This window comes from Artemia franciscana, chromosome 9, assembly GCF_032884065.1.
Source record: "Artemia franciscana chromosome 9, ASM3288406v1, whole genome shotgun sequence".
In the NCBI taxonomy this organism is placed as follows: Eukaryota; Metazoa; Arthropoda; class Branchiopoda; order Anostraca; family Artemiidae; genus Artemia; species Artemia franciscana.
Window position 1 is genome coordinate 35,605,065 of NC_088871.1, and position 17,726 is coordinate 35,622,790.

Below are 17,726 nucleotides of genomic sequence, written 5' to 3' on the forward strand. Positions count from 1 at the left end.
TTGTTTAATAATATTAAATGTATTATTAAAATATTATGGTTCCATTTTCTCTTCAATTCTTTTTATATTATCGCAGATTACAATGTATCGTCTTCTATTATCAGAAAAGCGAAAAAGAAAGAAATTTCGCTTCAAATTATAATTTTAGATAAAACAGGGACAATTATTTTTGCCCCAAAAAATGTCAAATGCGATAAACAAATGTAAGTATAGAAGTAAACCATTGCTATACTGCCCTAGATTCAACCGTCCCAGTTTTCAGACAATAAATCGTTTGATTAAAATTCAATCATCTTAAATAATAAATAGGAATTCGTTTACGTTGAATAGTTTTCCTAATTGTGATGTGAATCATATTTTAAATGCCATATGGCTTACCACTATATATGTCAGTTATAAACTTAATCACATTTGTTTCGCACTATAACGACTAAATTAAGATAAAACCGTTGGTCGAATTTAGGGAGGAGTCAAGGTGGTGTTGGATGTAGATCAATGCATGATTGCAGTGTTGCTGCTGATGGTGATAAAGTTAGATCTAATTAGTGAAATGAAAAAACTACTGTTATCAATAACCGTATTAACGGGCGTATTTTTGGGAGTAATTCAAACATTTGGAACTTATGATTTGAGAAACAGGATGCGCCGTTCGGACAAAAGTGAACTAGATTACAACTCAACTGTTGATGCTATTGAGGAAGACAGGGGTATCACAGCAGAAGATCTTAAAGCTACTGATAACGAAGAAAGCCGACAGCGGCAAGGGGGTGGACTTGGTTCATTGTTAAAAGGCTTTGGCTTTGGGGGTAATAAGCAACAAATCGATCCTTACCTTATGATGCTGGTTGACCAGCTTAAAAAAGAGAAGCTTTCAGCTGCTACCTATGACTCTGGGTATGATGACCTCGAAAACAGTAAGTTAGGTCTTAGTTCAAATAAAAGGACTGAAGAATATGGAGGAAGCTATGGAGCTTCGAATACCTATGGGTCCAGTTACGGCGGTGGATCTAGTGGCTCCTCTTACGGTGGTTCCAGCTATGGTAGTAGTGGTGGATCAAGCTATGGCTCCAACTATGGGGGTGGATATGGAGACTGTTGCAGTGAAAATGACAAGTTGATTAAACTGTTAGTCTTAGGTGGTCTGGCTCTCCTTGGCTTTTATTTATATCTTAGAACAACAACAACAGCAGCAGCTGCGAGAAAGAAAAGGAGTGGTGTAGCGGAAAATGATTTATCTGAAATGGATTACTATGATGGTAGGAGCTCTTATATTTATAAAAAAAAAATAAACATTTGCTTCTTGGATGTTAAGGCTTATTTACCTTAACATATCTCATCAAGGCCGTATACGGAAGAGGGAAGTTTTACGGATTTGAACACACCCCTCCCCTCCTTGATGAGTTTTTCTACAGTTTTCTGTTTACAATTTTCCCCTTCTCCCAAATGAAAATCCTGGATACGCCCTTGCTAACCGGGCATTTGATAAAAATGCGAGAGACTAACGCCAGAGTCCGAAGCTTTCTTTTGTTACTTACTGTCTTAAATTGGGCGATAAACACATCGTTTGAAATAATTAAGGTACGTTTACGTCCAAGACATTCGCATCAATAAGCCAAATAGACTTTAAGTACAGAAATTTGTCCCCAGGTGAGCCTCAGAAATTCATTTCTAAAAGGCTATACATCAAGGTAGAGGGGGGGGGGGGAGCAAACTTGTCTGAACACTGAAAAAAAAAACAGACTGATCAAAAGACATATTTTGGAAAAATATAGAAATGATATAATAACCATGGAATTTTGGTTTGTGGGGTAGAGGAGAGGAGTTAATTGTCTTCCTTTGTAAAAAAAAAACGATCCTGACATTTTATTTATGCTTAATATGGTCTATTATGACACAATATTTCACAAGATAGTGAAAAAAAAAACTTTGACGCTTCTTTTATTGAAGAGAAAACAATAAAATTTAAATGAACGGAAGAAAGACTGGAAAAGATAAATTTCCTATAAAATTCAATTGCTTTACTAGTAAAACACCAAATCTACTTCAGCTCCTCTTCTAAGTTACATGTACTAAACGGAATTGAACGACTTCATCCATATGGACTTGCTTTTGGTACCTCATTTAAAGCTTTGATCCCAAAATTATCCTAATACTTTTCCTATAGAAGTCTGGCATATCTTTCTTTTTTCGTATCCTAACTTCTGCACCCTTTTTTCCTGCACTCGTTACTGTTGCCTTAGATGCTTCAAATTTTTACTTTGATCGAATGCTTGCGCTCTTCTATACGTTTCTATAAGTAGAACAAAAAAAACGAACAAATCAACGTTCAAATGGGGACAAGTCCTTGGGAAAATGGGGATAAATGGAAAAAGGATACCTCGTTTGAGGTATTACGTCGAGAACAAAAACACATCGTGCTTTCGCTACTCTACTTTCAGGTCTTCCCTATAGCTTTCATCTTTTGTTATAAGTCAGAGTAAAAATTTTTTTAGGTAGATTCAAAATCTCTAAAAGTTTTAAAGACCGAAAGAAAACTAACTCTTATTAAAGAACTGGCGCAACATAAAATTTGTATGGTGTCTTAGTTACTAATTGGGTGTTCTGTAGTAAGTTTATACGTTAAACCTCAAAACCAGAAAACACAATAAGTGCAAACACCATGATTGTTTTCTTAATATTTTAAAGAAAAGTATGTGAAGACAAAATTCATGCCTTCTGAAACCCATTTCTTATAGCAATAGTTCCCCCCCCCCACACATTACTTAAGATGTTTCTGCTGAGCTGAGGAATGGCATCCTTTATTTTCATACGACCTATTTCCTTGTTCAATTATATACCTGATTTTCCTTCGTTTGCTCGTATTGGGTTGAGAATAGTAAAAATTTCGGGTGAATAGTTGTTCCTACCCAATGAGTAATGTATTTTCATTCAGCATTGCAGGTACTCCTATTTCACTCCCCAACAAAACATATGCCTTTGATGTCACGTGACTCATCCGGCTCTTTTCCCAAATTCTGATCCATTATGACATGAAAAATGACCTATTAACTGGAATGGAGTATAAGTACTTGCCAGTATATCGGCCTCTGGCGATTTAACGCTGTAACAAGTTTGTAGTAGCAGTAGCACTAGGTAGTAAGTTGGTGGCCTTGCATGAAAATTCAGTCTTCAAGATGGGATGATTGCCCCTTTACAATCCCTTCTTGTTCCTAATCTTACAGATTTCCCATAGAAATTACATTCCGGGATAAATACTCAAAGTATTACAAGTTGGGAGTTACTTATTCAGTGTATTGTTCACCAATCCATGTTTGAAGTTGGGCCTACTACATGATTAGCATTTATCAAACTGCTTTAACACTTCATAAGACCTTCACGAGCACCAGTGCTTGTTTGCTAAACCCTTTTTTCAATTTGATGGGGAAATTTCGATAGACTTACTATTTAATTGAGTCAATAGAATTAAGCTTTAACTTTAGTTTAATTATACAAACAATAATAGTAGTACACCAAGGAACTATTTGAGGAGCGACTATCCCAGGTTAAGATTTTTGAAAATTATCGTTTTTGCGATTTGGTTTAAGCTAAGAACAAACCACTATTTAATAAATAAAAAATTATCATCTGATGTGTACTCTTGCCAGGAAAGACCTTTGTTAAAGGAACAAGGTGTCTTTGCTGTCCCTCTTAAGGCTACGAAAAGAAGTATAAATGTGCCAGAAATCAGTAAGCTTTACTACCAGGGGGAAAGAGTTGATTCTATTCAGTTTTTCTTTGCAAATCATCCGTTCTTGTTTTCAAGGACATAATGGGACTATTTCTCATTATACAAGTTTTTTCCTCAGCTTATCTCACTGTGTCTTATATAAAAACCAACTAAATAATTTTAGTAACACTGGACGGACCAGCCTGGTTAAGTATGATCCATGAGTTGTGGCAACAAGATGCAGTGGCAGATAATCCATACTGTGCTTATGAAACACTATGCAGAATGAACAGAATTGCAGCTGAAAGTGGAGGTCAGGGGACATGGGCCGCACATCTTTCAAGGTAAGATAGATTTCGTTTTGTTTTGGATTTAATCATTTGGTAGGTTGAAATTTAGCAAATCTTCACGATCGGCGAGAGAATGGCGCGTTTTGGCTTACGAGAGAAAAAAATCACCAGATGCTGCAATCGTCTTTTATATCTTTCCCTTATATTCAGGTAAAAAGACAATGATTCTCCATCGGGAGCAGAGGACGAGACAGTGGTAAATCTAATCAAACCTATAAAATTAGGCGCATTTACTAATGTTACAACCATAAATCTTGTAGTGCCGCAGTGATATTGATCTCTGGTTGGTAACGTGGGACCCAGAGTTGCCTCTCGGTAGCAGCAACCCACGAAAAGGTCTGGAATTAATCAAACCAAGCAAAAGAAGAAAGACAAAATCTAACAACTACAAGAGGGAATGAACGATGAACTATAAAGAGGCCTCTTGTCTTTTTATTTTTATCTAAGCTTCAAAATACTTCCCAACAGTGTTAATAGTTGGATCAGTGCCTTTTTTGGTTCTAAACTTAGTAAGCAGACCAGATAACCCACTCATCTAAGTTAGCTAACGATGTGGACCGATGCTTATGTAGCTGTTGTCAAGGGTCCTTCATTGGTGCTTCTTTGACTTAGTGGATTAGAGTAAAAGACTAACTTTCAACTTATCTTGTCATTCAACTAATATTTTCGCTATCAAAGAATTCTACCCTCAAAATAATAGAAAGATAACATCCGCGCGACACACTGAGGTGTCATCACTCTTTTACAGCAGAAACTTAGAATTATTTCTTTAGAGAACCACAGACACTTCAGATATTATATATTAATTCCACTTATATCTCAGGGCTGCAATATATGAGCTAGTAGAGAGAGAGAGAAAATATTCCTTTGAATTCCTTTGCAAATAATGTGTACACTTAAGAGTAATGAATCTAAACCAGAAAAGGAAAACAATTTTATCCTATCTTGTTTTTTAGTACTTATTTCCGAAGTTTTTTTCGTACGAAATTAGAGTTCTGAACTTAGAACATAAAAAGTATATTCGTTAAAAAAAAATTTAATGCAGATTTACAAGTTTCAAAGCTTATTCGACTGTAATCCAGTTTTCTAATGTTCGCAGCATTTGGGTTATTATATTTGAAGTTTTGAGCGTTGAATCACGCTCAAAACTTCCAAACAAAAGAAAGGAATACAATTACTATGGAAAAGCTGTTGATATTAAAAAAAAATATAATTATATTTTGAAGTCAGAATAAAACATTTCACATGACATCTTCCTTTATTACCGTTTTTGAATTTCCAAGACACCTAAATGTCATGAAAAACTAGATAAATATATATATATATATATAAATGAAAAGTTTGTGTGATGGAATTTTTTCTTACGTTCCAATTTAGTTTTAGAACCCTTTCTTTACAAAATAAATGTTAAGAAATCCAAAGAAGGGATTTTGTTTTGTTTTTTCATACCAGTATAACTGGGCAACGACCCTTTTGCAAAACACCAGATTCTGCTTGTTCTTTATAGTTCGGTGTTCTTAACATGTTTCCCAAGCGGCACATGGGCCATATAGACATTTTTATGTTTGGACGGGTGACCTGTTTATATTCACTTATTTTTGAAGCGAAATTAAAAAAAAAAAACATTACTTTACGTTGTTGTCTCATCAAAACTGCAATTCATTTCGTATAATAAATTGTTACTTGCAGAAAAAAAACTAAACAAAAGCGAAAATGGCAGTTCGCTATTTATGATTAAGTTTTTTTACACGGAATTTTTTATTGCAGCGATGACAATCACAAATAATAAGGAATTTCAAGTAAGATGAATAGCTAATTTCATAACAATTGTTTGTCCGTACTTGTACACTGTGTGCAAGTCAGAGGAGATGATACTCACAGGTCACTATATCTCACAGGTTAATAATAAAATTCATGAATTATCCATAATCCATTTAAATTAAATGGATTTCATTTGTTTGCTAGTTTAGTTGCAGTCCGTTGACTTTTCCAGCTTAGACCTTATTCTAGCTTTTGTTCGCAAGGTCATCATTTGTTCCAGGACAATTATGTACAGCTTTGGGGTACGTGCCCATATGACTTGAGGTAATGAGGTGTGAGAAAAGTTCCATGATTAACAGTAACGTACGGTTCCCTGTCTTTTGGGTATCAAGTTTAAAATAGTCACTGATGCGTAAGTCAACGTAATACCTCATGGAATCATAAAAAAACCAACTTGACAATATTTTATAAGGATAAAAGGCGTTATCGTCTCACTCACCCATTAATCCCAGTTAAAAAATTCTAGTTCCTCACCATCATCAATAATTGAAGAATTTAGAAAATAAATAGTTGCAACCTGCTGAAAATAATGAAAGGAAAAAGTTCAATGTTTCCGTTAAAAATACAGGTTTTGAGTTTCATCACAGAATTTTTCACTGGAAAAATGAGTAAGTAACGAGAGATAAATGACCAGTGATGATGGTGAAAATGGGTGCAGCGGATAATCCAAGATTTATCTTTTGGAGTAAGCGCCCCTTCCCAGAACATCAGAAGTTGCACTGATTAAAAGAGTGGAGAGGAGAGAAATCCCAATGGGAGAGTCCAAGTTTCGTTGGTGTAACTCAATGTTAATTCTGTACCGCCCTTGAATGGGTACTATTGGGAATGAATCTACATATCGGGTCTGAACTGATCAATTCTAGTTATAACCATAGTTATACATAGCGGATATAGAGGGTGAATATTCGCTTTTCTCATTAGCGGGCTTTGGTACTTGGTTCCGTCGTTCCTTACACCGAGCGACTTTGGCAAATGCTTAAAATGGCATTTATAAAAATAAACTAGCATTGACCATTGACTTTCTTTCTTGTCAGAAAAGAGGACAACAAGTCACATAAAACTATGTCCAATTGGCCTTATATCAGTTTTCATGGCTCAATGGTTATGTCAACGAATCCCTCATTTTTCAGTTTTTATATATGAATGCTAAACAAGTATTTTCAAAAAGCTGGTTGCCAATTTTTGTTCTTATATTGCAAGATAGCAGCCGTCGTATATTCATTAAAAAATTAGAAACTTTCCCAGCTTAACATGATTCATTGCTATTATTAGTTGTAAGACAATTAGACAAATTGCAACTTTAAATGGACAAGTTTCTTATTAGAATTACAGACTTTTGTTAATTTTTTTTTGTTTCAAGCTTTCAACTCAAATAAACATAATTTCACACCCAAAGTCAGACTTGTGCATGCTTAAAGATAATATATATTTCTATTTTTTAGCGTCCCACTCAGCTATCTGCTACATAATCGTCACGAGTACGGCTTTCAAGGCTATATGAATGCTGCGTTGATGGGCAAAGCAGGAGCAAATTGTACAGAATTATACAGTGGATGTTCCAGATTGAATTAAAAACACAATGCGTATTCTCTGTTTAACGGGACTGGTGTTGGTACAATACAAATTAGGACGAAATATGATTACATGTGGAAATGTGAGAATTCAGATTGTTACTTGTGATTCGAGAGACATTTTTCCCGGTGATGTCAGTAATTTCTTAATAAATTTGATAATAGTCGACCAGAATTGTAGATACACACTTTTTGGGGGAAGTATGCTGGCAAAAGTTTTTAAAAATGCCAAGAGAAGGAGATTTTTTATGGATTTTTAAGGGTACAATCTTGTTTAAAAAAAAGGAAGCGGGAACTCAACCTACATACCCTTTGCCTTAACTAAAATGTACTCGAACAAAAACCTTGAAACATTGAATGAAAAAAGCACAGGCAACTTATGAAAATTTTGTAATCCCCACTCGGTCCTAAAAACATTTCTTCATATATTACTGAATTTAGCATCTCTTTCTGCGCTTCGAATTAAGAGTCTGTTTTCTACGATCAATGTTTTGCCACAAAAGAAAGTCTAAAAACTCAAAGAAGCAGTTCTATGGGTGTTCCATTGAGGGCTGTTTCACCGTATTCCCCGCTACAAGTCTAAAAATTGCAAATAAATTTGAATTTTATAAACATTTTTAAATTATCTGACGTCGGCAAAACAGATGTATATAGAAATGTATAAGCATTAGGAATAAGAGTTGTTTCTGGTTGTGAGGGATTCTATAATTATGCTACAAATAATTACTGACTTACTATATGTATACATAGTTGAAATTTTTATGAGCTAGGATAATTTATTTGTGTTTTTTTTTTCTTTGTTTTTAGTCTTGGTATTGAAATTAATTTTATGGAATAAAATTATCATTTTGAACATCTTGTAGCTTCTTGTTTTCTGACATCAAGTAGATTACTGATGAAATCGTCCAATTCAAGTTCTTTAAAAAAGTAAAATAGAAAAAACATCACAGTATGGCATGGTTACACATCAGTTTTTTTAGGGGTGGATGGAGACGATGGAGCCTTTCGTTGGGGGCGGGGGGGGGGCTGGTTTTATGAAGCCTTTTGTGGAAGGGGATGCCCGAAGTCTCAAAAAGCACATTAAGTCCCAAATTCTCCAATTGTCAGCAAGTTCTTCAGATTGATACGGGGTCAGAGGGAGGGGGTTACCCAGTAATTTCGCTTCACCTGAAGGAACACATTTGGACTAAGCCTTTAACACTGATACTGAGTGGGTAACATGTCTTCTCTTTTACTTGAGGGCATTATAGCGTAAAGAGAAAAAATCTACCCGGAGAATTCACAGGTATAAAATTATACCCAGAATTCTGGGTATTTTATACCCAGAATTCGGTATAAAATACCCAAGTGATTGACAGATCAAACTTCCAGCTTTGAATTTATTTCGTATATGGCTTTTTTGAATGCAAGCTGATTTATTTGTCCCGATTGTTAGTGTCGGCATTATTATTCGGCTGCGAAATATTTGTGAAAGACGATACAAGAATTAGAATTAATACGAGCATTATAAATGGGGCTGAGATAGGTTCCTCCTGTAACTCTGTTAAGAGTGACTTTTAGATAGACAGGCTTCGATTGCCTCCCTGAAAACTTGCGTGAAATCTTTAACTTTTCTTAGATACATGATCGAGGAACATATCGTTACTCTTTCCAAAAGAAAACCAGCAAATCTAACTCCAATAGTTATAGTTCCCATTTTAGTCAAACAAAACAAAATTTAATCTACAAGAGTGAGCTTTAGCACCAGTTAAAGGGTAACATATAAATAAGTACCAGAAATAAAAAAAGTCCTAAATTTTAATAGCCTAGTCGAAATTGAGTATTGTTAATCATCAAAGTACATCCTGCTTGGGCCTTTCCTCATGTATCGTCTGTAAGCTTTGTATTTTGGGTCCTCCGCCTGCTTTCGTCTTGCCTCTTCGTCCTTTTCTTCTTTCCATACCTAAAATAAGGGTAAAAAGATGAAAAACAGACAATAACTTTTAGACTACACTGCTCTTCCATTTACAAAATCTGAGTGAGAAAAAATGAGGTTTAATTTAAACAAAGCAGTGGAAGAAGACAAAAGAAAAACAAAGCATAACAACAAATCTTTAAATAATAAAAAATCTCTAAAGAATCAATTCTGGAAGTGTTTAAAATGTGAGTTTCCGTTTTTATTAACAAGGGCTATTCCTTAAAAACTGTTTGATCCACGGCTAGCTTAAATGTTAGGGAGGCCATCACTTCCCTCTTCAAACTCTATTTTTTTCTATTCAAGCTTAATATTCGTATAACAATGCTTCGAGATCAGATTATCTGAGATTTTAATGTAGATAACATGTCCTTCCGCCAGTTTCTTCTAGTGCCCTTATCTCATATGGTATTAGGAATGCTGATGATTTCGTAGTTGAGTATCGAGACACCACACGTGCCGGCTTTACCATCCGTTATTTATCTCTGGAAATTTCGAATAGCATTCGGACTGGCAATTAGGGTGCTGAGCACATCGGTTTAGTTGAAAAAAAAGTATAAAGAAAGATTATTTAAATGAAGAAATATAGTTTAATATTTACATTTTCTTTGCGAAAATTGTATGGTGAGAGAGAGTACATTTATTTTTTTTAATGATTGATGAATCGGTAGAGGGTAAAAGGATTGCAGCCGTCTATTATCAGGCGCTTTGTTTCCTTCCCTTGACGGTTGTTGTAAGAGGGGGCCGGGTTTTCCCCCGTGGAAAATTCTAACCGGATAATCCCCTCCCACCCATGGAAAACTTCCCAAATTTTTCAAATTCTGAAAGTCAAATATGTATTCTCTTCTCCTAATTTTCAGTAAGGACAAAAAGGCATCGGACTCCTAGGTGACAAAGGACAATGGGAGAAAATGACAGACCACTCGCTCACCTGATTCACCACCGATTTATTTTACACAAAAAAGGCACAAAACAGGTTCAAAATTAAAGGATTGCCGAACGGATTGGAACTTGAATGATTTCTGAGCCAAGAAGGCCTTGATGCAGAAAAAAAAATCTGTTGGGGGTACGGACCTTGCAAAATCAGACGGAAAGGTTTTACACAAAAGATGCAACAAAAGCATTGGTTTACCTGAAATTGGGGTGGGACAAAGCCCCAAAATTATATTGATGAAGTTGCAACAAACTAATAGCCTTATGAATAAAATTACTGTATTCATACAAGTTGAGGTGTTGGTTCTACGATCCCAAAAAGATAAACCGTCGAAAATCGTATTATGCAACGAGCAGATCATGACTGTCATTATTTTTTCCGCGCCAGCGTATGAAAGAGATTGTTTGCAGAGATTATAGCAAGGGCTCACCCAAAAGAGAATCTTGAGTTTTGTGACAAAATTAATTAATTCAAAAATAGAACTAGCTAAATTTGAATTTTGCTATTAAAGAAAACACAAACACCCACAAAAAATGTATTCAATTATAAAACCAACATGCTGGATTCAATAAACACATCTAAAAGAAATTGTGTAGCCTTGTACTTCACGGTTTCGCTGGGATAGAGCCTGAATAAAAAAAAACATTTACCCTAATAGAAAAGAATCTTTAAACTGTCTGTTAAATTGGAAGAAGCCTCCCTCAATCAGGAGATAGCTGGTGAGGCAGTACAGATTGCTCGGATTTCAGTAGCTTAAAAAATCGAATAGTAATGGTGGATGGAATGAGGATAGACATAATTAATTTACATAATTAACCCCGCTACCCTTTATAGTTAACACTTTCCAAGCTTGTACTGCACTTAGCTTGTCTTTACACAAGTTTGTTTTCTTGAGAATGCTAATCGAATGCAAGGGGGGAGAAGTCATCTGGACAATAAAAGTTTCTTTTCCATACTTTAATGATTAATCTAAATTTTGGCGACGCACAAGAAAAAGTTTTTCTTGGAAAAATACACCAGGGCAATTACAAATTCCACTAAAAAAATCCACTATTAATCTTAATTTTGGATGCAGCTTTTTATTGTTTTTTTTTTGCGGGGGGAGGTAACCTGGGTGATGAAGATATTATTTTTAATATTAAATCTAAATTTTGAACCCTACACCATCAAAAAGCTTCTTTTGTGAAATATCATCTGGACAAAAGCAATTTAATTTTTATGTTTTTTACTATTACTTATCTTAAAAACAAATCATGATAATATCATAGTAGAAATATTTGGAGACAAAAATGGGGAAAAATAAAAGGAAATAAGATATGAAGCATTGAAGGTCTACTCTTTTTTTTTGAACGCATGCACTTTTCAGGGAATTCACCTTTTCTTTTTAAGTCAGGTATATTTTGTTTTAGAAAATACACCAAATTTTTAATATAAGTTTACACTTTATCACTAATTAGATTAATTTGATGGTGCTACAATCAAATTCGACATAGCGTAAGTTTATCCAGTGTATTCCTGTTTCTTTATGGTTTCAAGGTTATTAAATATGCCACAAAACTTTTTACGAAAATCAATGTTTGCTCAGTCTATTTAAGAAGAATAATTTTACCATCAAAACTGAGATACTCGATAATTAAGGTCTTAGATTCTGCAAACCATAGAGGAACTAAAGCAATATCAACTAAATTAAATATGTGATGAATTTCTGAAGCATTAAGCTACATATATCCTTTGAAGCCCTGCAGTTTTTCAATCAGCCCTGTACATTAATGACAGTACAAAAAAAAAAAAAAAAAAAAAAAAAAAAAAAATATGGGGAAGGAAGCTGACATTTATAAATCCTTATAAATTTCAACAGTGAATAAAATATTTTTATCCTCTCCGTATTTTTGTTCATTTGGACCTCTTATCTGTCCGATTGCCTGTCAAAGTTAGCGCTAAATTGTACATCACAAAAATCTATCTTATTACACGAGCAATATATATATATATATATATATATATATATATATATATATATATATATATATATATATATATATATATATATATATATATATATATATATATATATATATATATCTGTAATTTTATTCTCGGAAGTGGCAGTATGTTTTTTTTTTTCTAAAAACTGTCACATCACCATTTTCTGGTACAAAAACATGATCTAGATAGGTCACGAGTTAAAAAAATTCGCTTCCCCCAGTCTCATTAATATTTTTCATAAATCATCTGATGACTGAAATAAGAAACTCTTAAAGGTTGAAAGCATTGAGTATAAGTAGGATGGGTTTCAAAACACATTTTATTTATCGACTAATCAATTGATTCCGAGCTTTTAGATAAAGAAATCCCCGTTTGACGTGAAGTGAGCCTCGGATTCTTAATCGCTTCGCATTAAATTCCACACAATGTGGCAGAAAAACAAGAGTAACAATTTGTATATCAAGAGACCGATCTATATTCGGTAATTACTGTTCGTTTTCTGGTGTGAAAAAATAAACCCCCCAGGAACAATAGAGAATTACTCGGTTCTGTTAGAAGAATAATGGGAATCCATTGTTCCTAGAAAATTAATGATGGATTACGCGATACTTCTGTTTCCTGGGAAATACCGGAACATCCTTTGTTTGCCATGCTACTAGAATAACAAACCTTTGTTCCTAGAAAGATTACTAGACTATATAGCGGTTCTGGTCCTAGAAATGGCGGAAAATTCTTTGTTTACAGACAGCAAAACGCTATGTGTGTGTGTGAAGCAAGAAAATATTGGGTGACGATCAATTTGGACCATGTCCTTACTTGAGACCCTGAGGACTTTTTCCTGGCCCCCTCGGCTTTTTAAACGAAACATCCATAGTAAAAATAAACCTTATTATGTAACAAGCACTTGGATATTATGTAACAAGCGCAAGCCCCTCTTAGAATATATTCTCTATTACGTAAAAAGCATCTGCGTCTCAAAGAAAATTAATAGTAGCTGTATTTTGAGGGAATCACCGTTCAACTTCTTTGTCATCTTAAAGCATTAAAGGAAGAAAAGACTAGTGGCTATGGGTCATTCTAAAGTGCATATCGGGATACTGCTCATATTTTAATCTTATCAGAAGACTTAAATATATGAAAAAAGGAGATAAGACGTAAACATTTCACTTGTCCGGCAGAGCTGAAAGTTTCTTAAGGTTCCCCGAAATTTCAATTTCTCTAATATTTTGTTTGTGCCATAGTCCAATGTCTGTCACAACATTGTATTCTCCTTAATTTGAGTTGAAAAAATGCAGTTAGGTTTTCGCTTTTTAGTTGGTTAAAATTTTGAGTATGACTTAACATTGTCTACTTATGGATCTTTGTTTTGCCCTGTCTTTGTCAACTACTAGCTGTTTTACGTTACGTGCTAAAGAGGAACCGTGAATACCGGTCAGAATTACCCGTCACTTGTTTTCTTCCGATTTTATGGTCCGTAACCGACATTGTTTACATGGAATCTTAGGTTTTCCTGTCTTTAAGCTTTTCTGGCATATGTAAATTTCCTTATAGCTTTATGCTTGCTGAACATCTTGCAAAGTTATCATCACAATTCGCAATTTATTCAAAAATGTGTGACGTTATTTTTTTTATTTATTGACTCTGCAAATCAGATTTGCCAACTACAAAATAAATTAAAATATAGTAGTTTCGGTCTGTTTAACTAAAATAATACAAGCCAATAGCTATGTTGGTGTTACAAATCATGATAATGTCCATTAGTTGAGACTTATGAAGATTCACCTAAATATCCACGTATTCTTTGAGACACTAAATTATTTTTGTTAGGGACCGACAACTGAACCTTGTGGCATCGAGGACAGAAATCAGTCAACCTCAGATGGGTTGAAAACACTGCAACAGGATTTTGGACACTCGTAAGAAAAATATAAATATATATAGTTTGTGGGCAAGAAAGGAGATTTTAAATTCTAGAGGCAGACAAAGGATGGGAAAGAATATATATATGATCAATCGACCCAGAATCTGGCGTTTAAAAGCATATTTAAAATTATGGAATAAGGAATCTGTTAAGCCTTGTTTAGGTTGGGAAAGTATTAATAAAAGGATGCTACTCACTAATTTTATGACTAAAAAGTGCAGGGTATCAGTCGTAGTAGTATATGGCCCGGTAGATCTGACTGATGGGAGATAGTAATGACTTAATTTACGGCCACAGGAACAAATAGGCAAGGTTCCAGGCAGAAAAAGGGTATACTCATGAGGGCTATACTTATTGTTGATTATCCTAGCCAAGATTAACTTGGTGTTAAAAAAGAAAACAGTAATGGTCACAGACTGCAGCAATTTTGTAGGTATAACAATCTAGTTATAACCAATACAATACTTGGAAACAAAGTAGCCAATAAGATAACATAGTATTCACGTGATGCTTAGACAGCTTACCTTGTTGATTATGTTATTGTAAAACGAAGACTGGTAGGATAAGATACAAGGTACATTGGAGCGGTGTTACTGATGTTGAAAGCAAAGATCATCATCCAGCAGTGTCTAGGTTAATCTAAAGCTGATATTAAGGAATGGTAAAGCTGATATTAATGCTTTTCTGAAGCACACAGGGGTCTTTATGAATAGCGGTAGAATATTGTAAGAATTTGTCGTAGAATGAAGACATTACACTTTTCTTTTCTTAGTTGTTTCTGTGTGAGTTACCTTTTATTTTTGTTTGTTGGGCGCATGGGTCGTGGTGTGGTTATTCTTGACATGGTGGTAATATTTGATAATGGATAGAGATAGTGATGGAATTCCATCATCAAGGTTAAAAGAATTTGAGCGAGATTCTCTTTTGTTTCATTCAGTTTTCCAAAATATTGTAGCTAGTGATAATGAGGATAATAGCAGCATATTAAATATACCAAAAAATCAATATTTATTTTTGAATGGATTGGCAAAGAAAAATTCTAGAACAAGGAGGATATCGTTTTGGAATTGCCGGGGCTGGAGGACTGCAAGGGATACAATTGACACTTTTCTATCGACATCAGATACGGACATATTCGGTTTATGCGAAACTTTTTTAGATGAATTTTCAATTGAAAGTATTCATGTTGATGGTTATCAATTGTTTCATGTTGGAAGGAGTATGCAAAAGAAAGGTGGTCTTGGTGTCTTAATTAAAAGTTGCATACCAGCCCGTGCAAGACTAGAATTTTTGCCGATGAATATTGAAATGTTATTTGAATCTTGTGTTGTCGAATGTTTTTTTTCCAAATAATGAGAAGATTCTAATCGCAGTTACTTACCGTAGTCCGTCAGCTAGTCAGATGGAGTTTAGGAATTGTTTTGAAAAATTCATGGATAAATTAGCTAGTCTTAATACATCTTATCTAGTTACGGGAGATTTTAATATTGACTTAATGAACCTTGTTTCTTCTAATCAGAATAGACTGGATAGTAACACTTTGAAGTTTTTAGAATGTCCGCTATCTCATGGATTATATCCTGTATGTCTTGTACCATCCAGAATAACTGATACGTCATATTCACTAATTGATAATATTTTTTCACCTGAAAGTGCTGTTAGTACATATGTCATTCCTGATGATTCATCTGACACTGTATACTTATGGCTGATTTTTTGCGATATTTCCCGTATAATGAAAAGAAGTCAACAAAGCGAAGAGACTTTGGGGAAAGAAATTTGTTAAAATTGAAAGAAGCACTAGGTGATGTAGGGTGGAGTTCAGTAATTGATGAAATGGATCCGGATCAATCCTTAGATAACTTTTATAATATATTGACTGAGAAGCTTGATAAATTTTGCCCGTATAGAAATCTGAAAGGAAAGAGGCATACATCGAGAAAACCATGGGCAAATGCATCACTCTTGAGGTCTATTAATGAAAAAAATCGCTTATATAAAATTAAAATGAAGTATCCCACTGAAATAAATATAATACGTTTTAAAAACTATAAGAATCTGTTAGTAAGGATTCTTAGAGAAAATGAAAGAGTGTATTATGAAAATTCATTTAAAAATTCTGATTCTCCTCGAAAAACTTGGAATTTAATTAAGGAGAAAATTGGAAAAAATAAAAAGCTATCATATCCTGAGGTATTAATTAATACAAATGGTGTAGAGAACCACAAGATGTTGCTAATATGTTTAGTGATTATTTTGCTGGTGTTGGTCAAGCGATTGTTTCAGCAGGAATAGATTTGTCCCCTTACAGGTCGCATAAAGAATACTTACCCCCCAATGAATGTACGAGCATATTTCTGGTCCCTGTTAGTTTTGCTGAATTTCGTAAGATTATCAAAAATATAAAAAACGGTAATTCAGTGGGACATGATGAATTATCAACAAATTTGTTAAAGAGTATTGCCGGAGTTATTTTTGAACCCCTTGTCCACATTTTCAATTTGAGTATCAATTCAGGTATATTTCCTAGTAGATGGAAAATTGCCCGAGTAATTCCGTTGTATAAACAAGGTGATAAATCGGTTGTAAGTAATTATCGTCCAATTGCAATTTTATCGCCATTATCTAAAGTGTTTGAAAAAATTTTAAAAGAAAGGATTTCTAGCTATTTAGATAAAATAAATTTTTTTACCAAATATCAACTTGGATTTAGGGCAAACCGATCGACAGAACAAGCAGTTGCAGCTCTTTTATTAGAAATAAATGATTGTTTAGATGATGATTTCCATGTGGCTACTGTTTTCTATGATATAAAAAAAGCATTTGACACTTTAAATCATGAAATTCTTCTTGATAAAATGATAAATTCCGGCATAAGAGGGAAAGGATTGCAAATTATTAAATCATACCTATGCGGACGCAAAATCACAGTAAATTTCGGTGGAAAAATGACTAATTTAAAAAGTCTTATTGATATTGGTGTCCCCCAAGGCTCAGTATTAGGTCCACTTTTGTTTTTGATCTATATTAATGATCGTCCCCGAGGTTTGCATGAGAATATTAGCCATGCAGTTCTATTTGCAGATGGTACAGCTATAACAGTTAAAGCTAGGGATTCATTGACATTGATCGAAGATCTGACTATAAGTGTTACCTCAGTTAATCGATGGTTTGTTTCTAATAAACTAGTACCGAATTTTAAGAAAACTAATTTTATGGTTTTTGGTCGTTCAAAACGTTCCACTCGAGAGATTTCTTATGAGGAGCTACAGGTTGGTGATCAAAAAATTTGTAGGGTCCAACCATATCGTTATTTAGGAGTTTTTCTTGATCCCCTTTTGTCATTTCATAATCATATTGAGTATTTAAGATTAAAACTTGCGCAAAATATTGGGTCGATGTACCGTGTGAAGAATATTTTTCCTTTTACCATTTTAAAAATAATTTACCACTCTCTAATTACTTCTTATTTGAATTATTGCT

At 34.2% G+C, this 17,726-nt stretch overlaps 2 protein-coding genes across 2 annotated transcripts in view; one reads left to right on the top strand and one right to left on the bottom strand.

Moving 5' to 3' along the window:
- The first annotated feature begins 493 nt into the window (after positions 1-493).
- On the top strand, positions 494-8,301 carry LOC136031340 (uncharacterized). Its single transcript, XM_065710826.1, has 3 exons — positions 494-1,256; positions 3,891-4,050; positions 7,320-8,301. Exons 1-3 carry the CDS (start codon positions 500-502, stop codon positions 7,447-7,449), a joined length of 1,047 nt encoding a protein of 348 aa, XP_065566898.1. The 5' UTR covers positions 494-499; the 3' UTR covers positions 7,450-8,301.
- An 842-nt stretch (positions 8,302-9,143) lies between these two features.
- The window catches only part of LOC136031341 (dnaJ homolog subfamily C member 25 homolog), a 44,540-nt gene continuing 35,957 nt past the window's right edge, over positions 9,144-17,726 (bottom strand). The window contains exon 6 of the mRNA XM_065710828.1: positions 9,144-9,390. Coding sequence (XP_065566900.1) covers positions 9,274-9,390 — 117 coding nt within the window. The 3' untranslated portion in view covers positions 9,144-9,273. The remainder of the gene's footprint in view (positions 9,391-17,726) is intronic.

What these genes read in the sequence shown, in the direction of transcription:
- LOC136031340 (XM_065710826.1), top strand. Translation starts at nt 500, where the DNA reads ATGATTGCAGTGTTGCTGCTGATGGTGATAAAGTTAGATCTAATTAGT. An exon ending in TGAAATGGATTACTATGATG is followed by an intron (nt 1,257 to 3,890) that starts GTAGGAGCTCTT and finishes AAATAATTTTAG; the next exon opens with TAACACTGGACGGACCAGCC. An exon ending in TGGGCCGCACATCTTTCAAG is followed by an intron (nt 4,051 to 7,319) that starts GTAAGATAGATT and finishes TCTATTTTTTAG; the next exon opens with CGTCCCACTCAGCTATCTGC.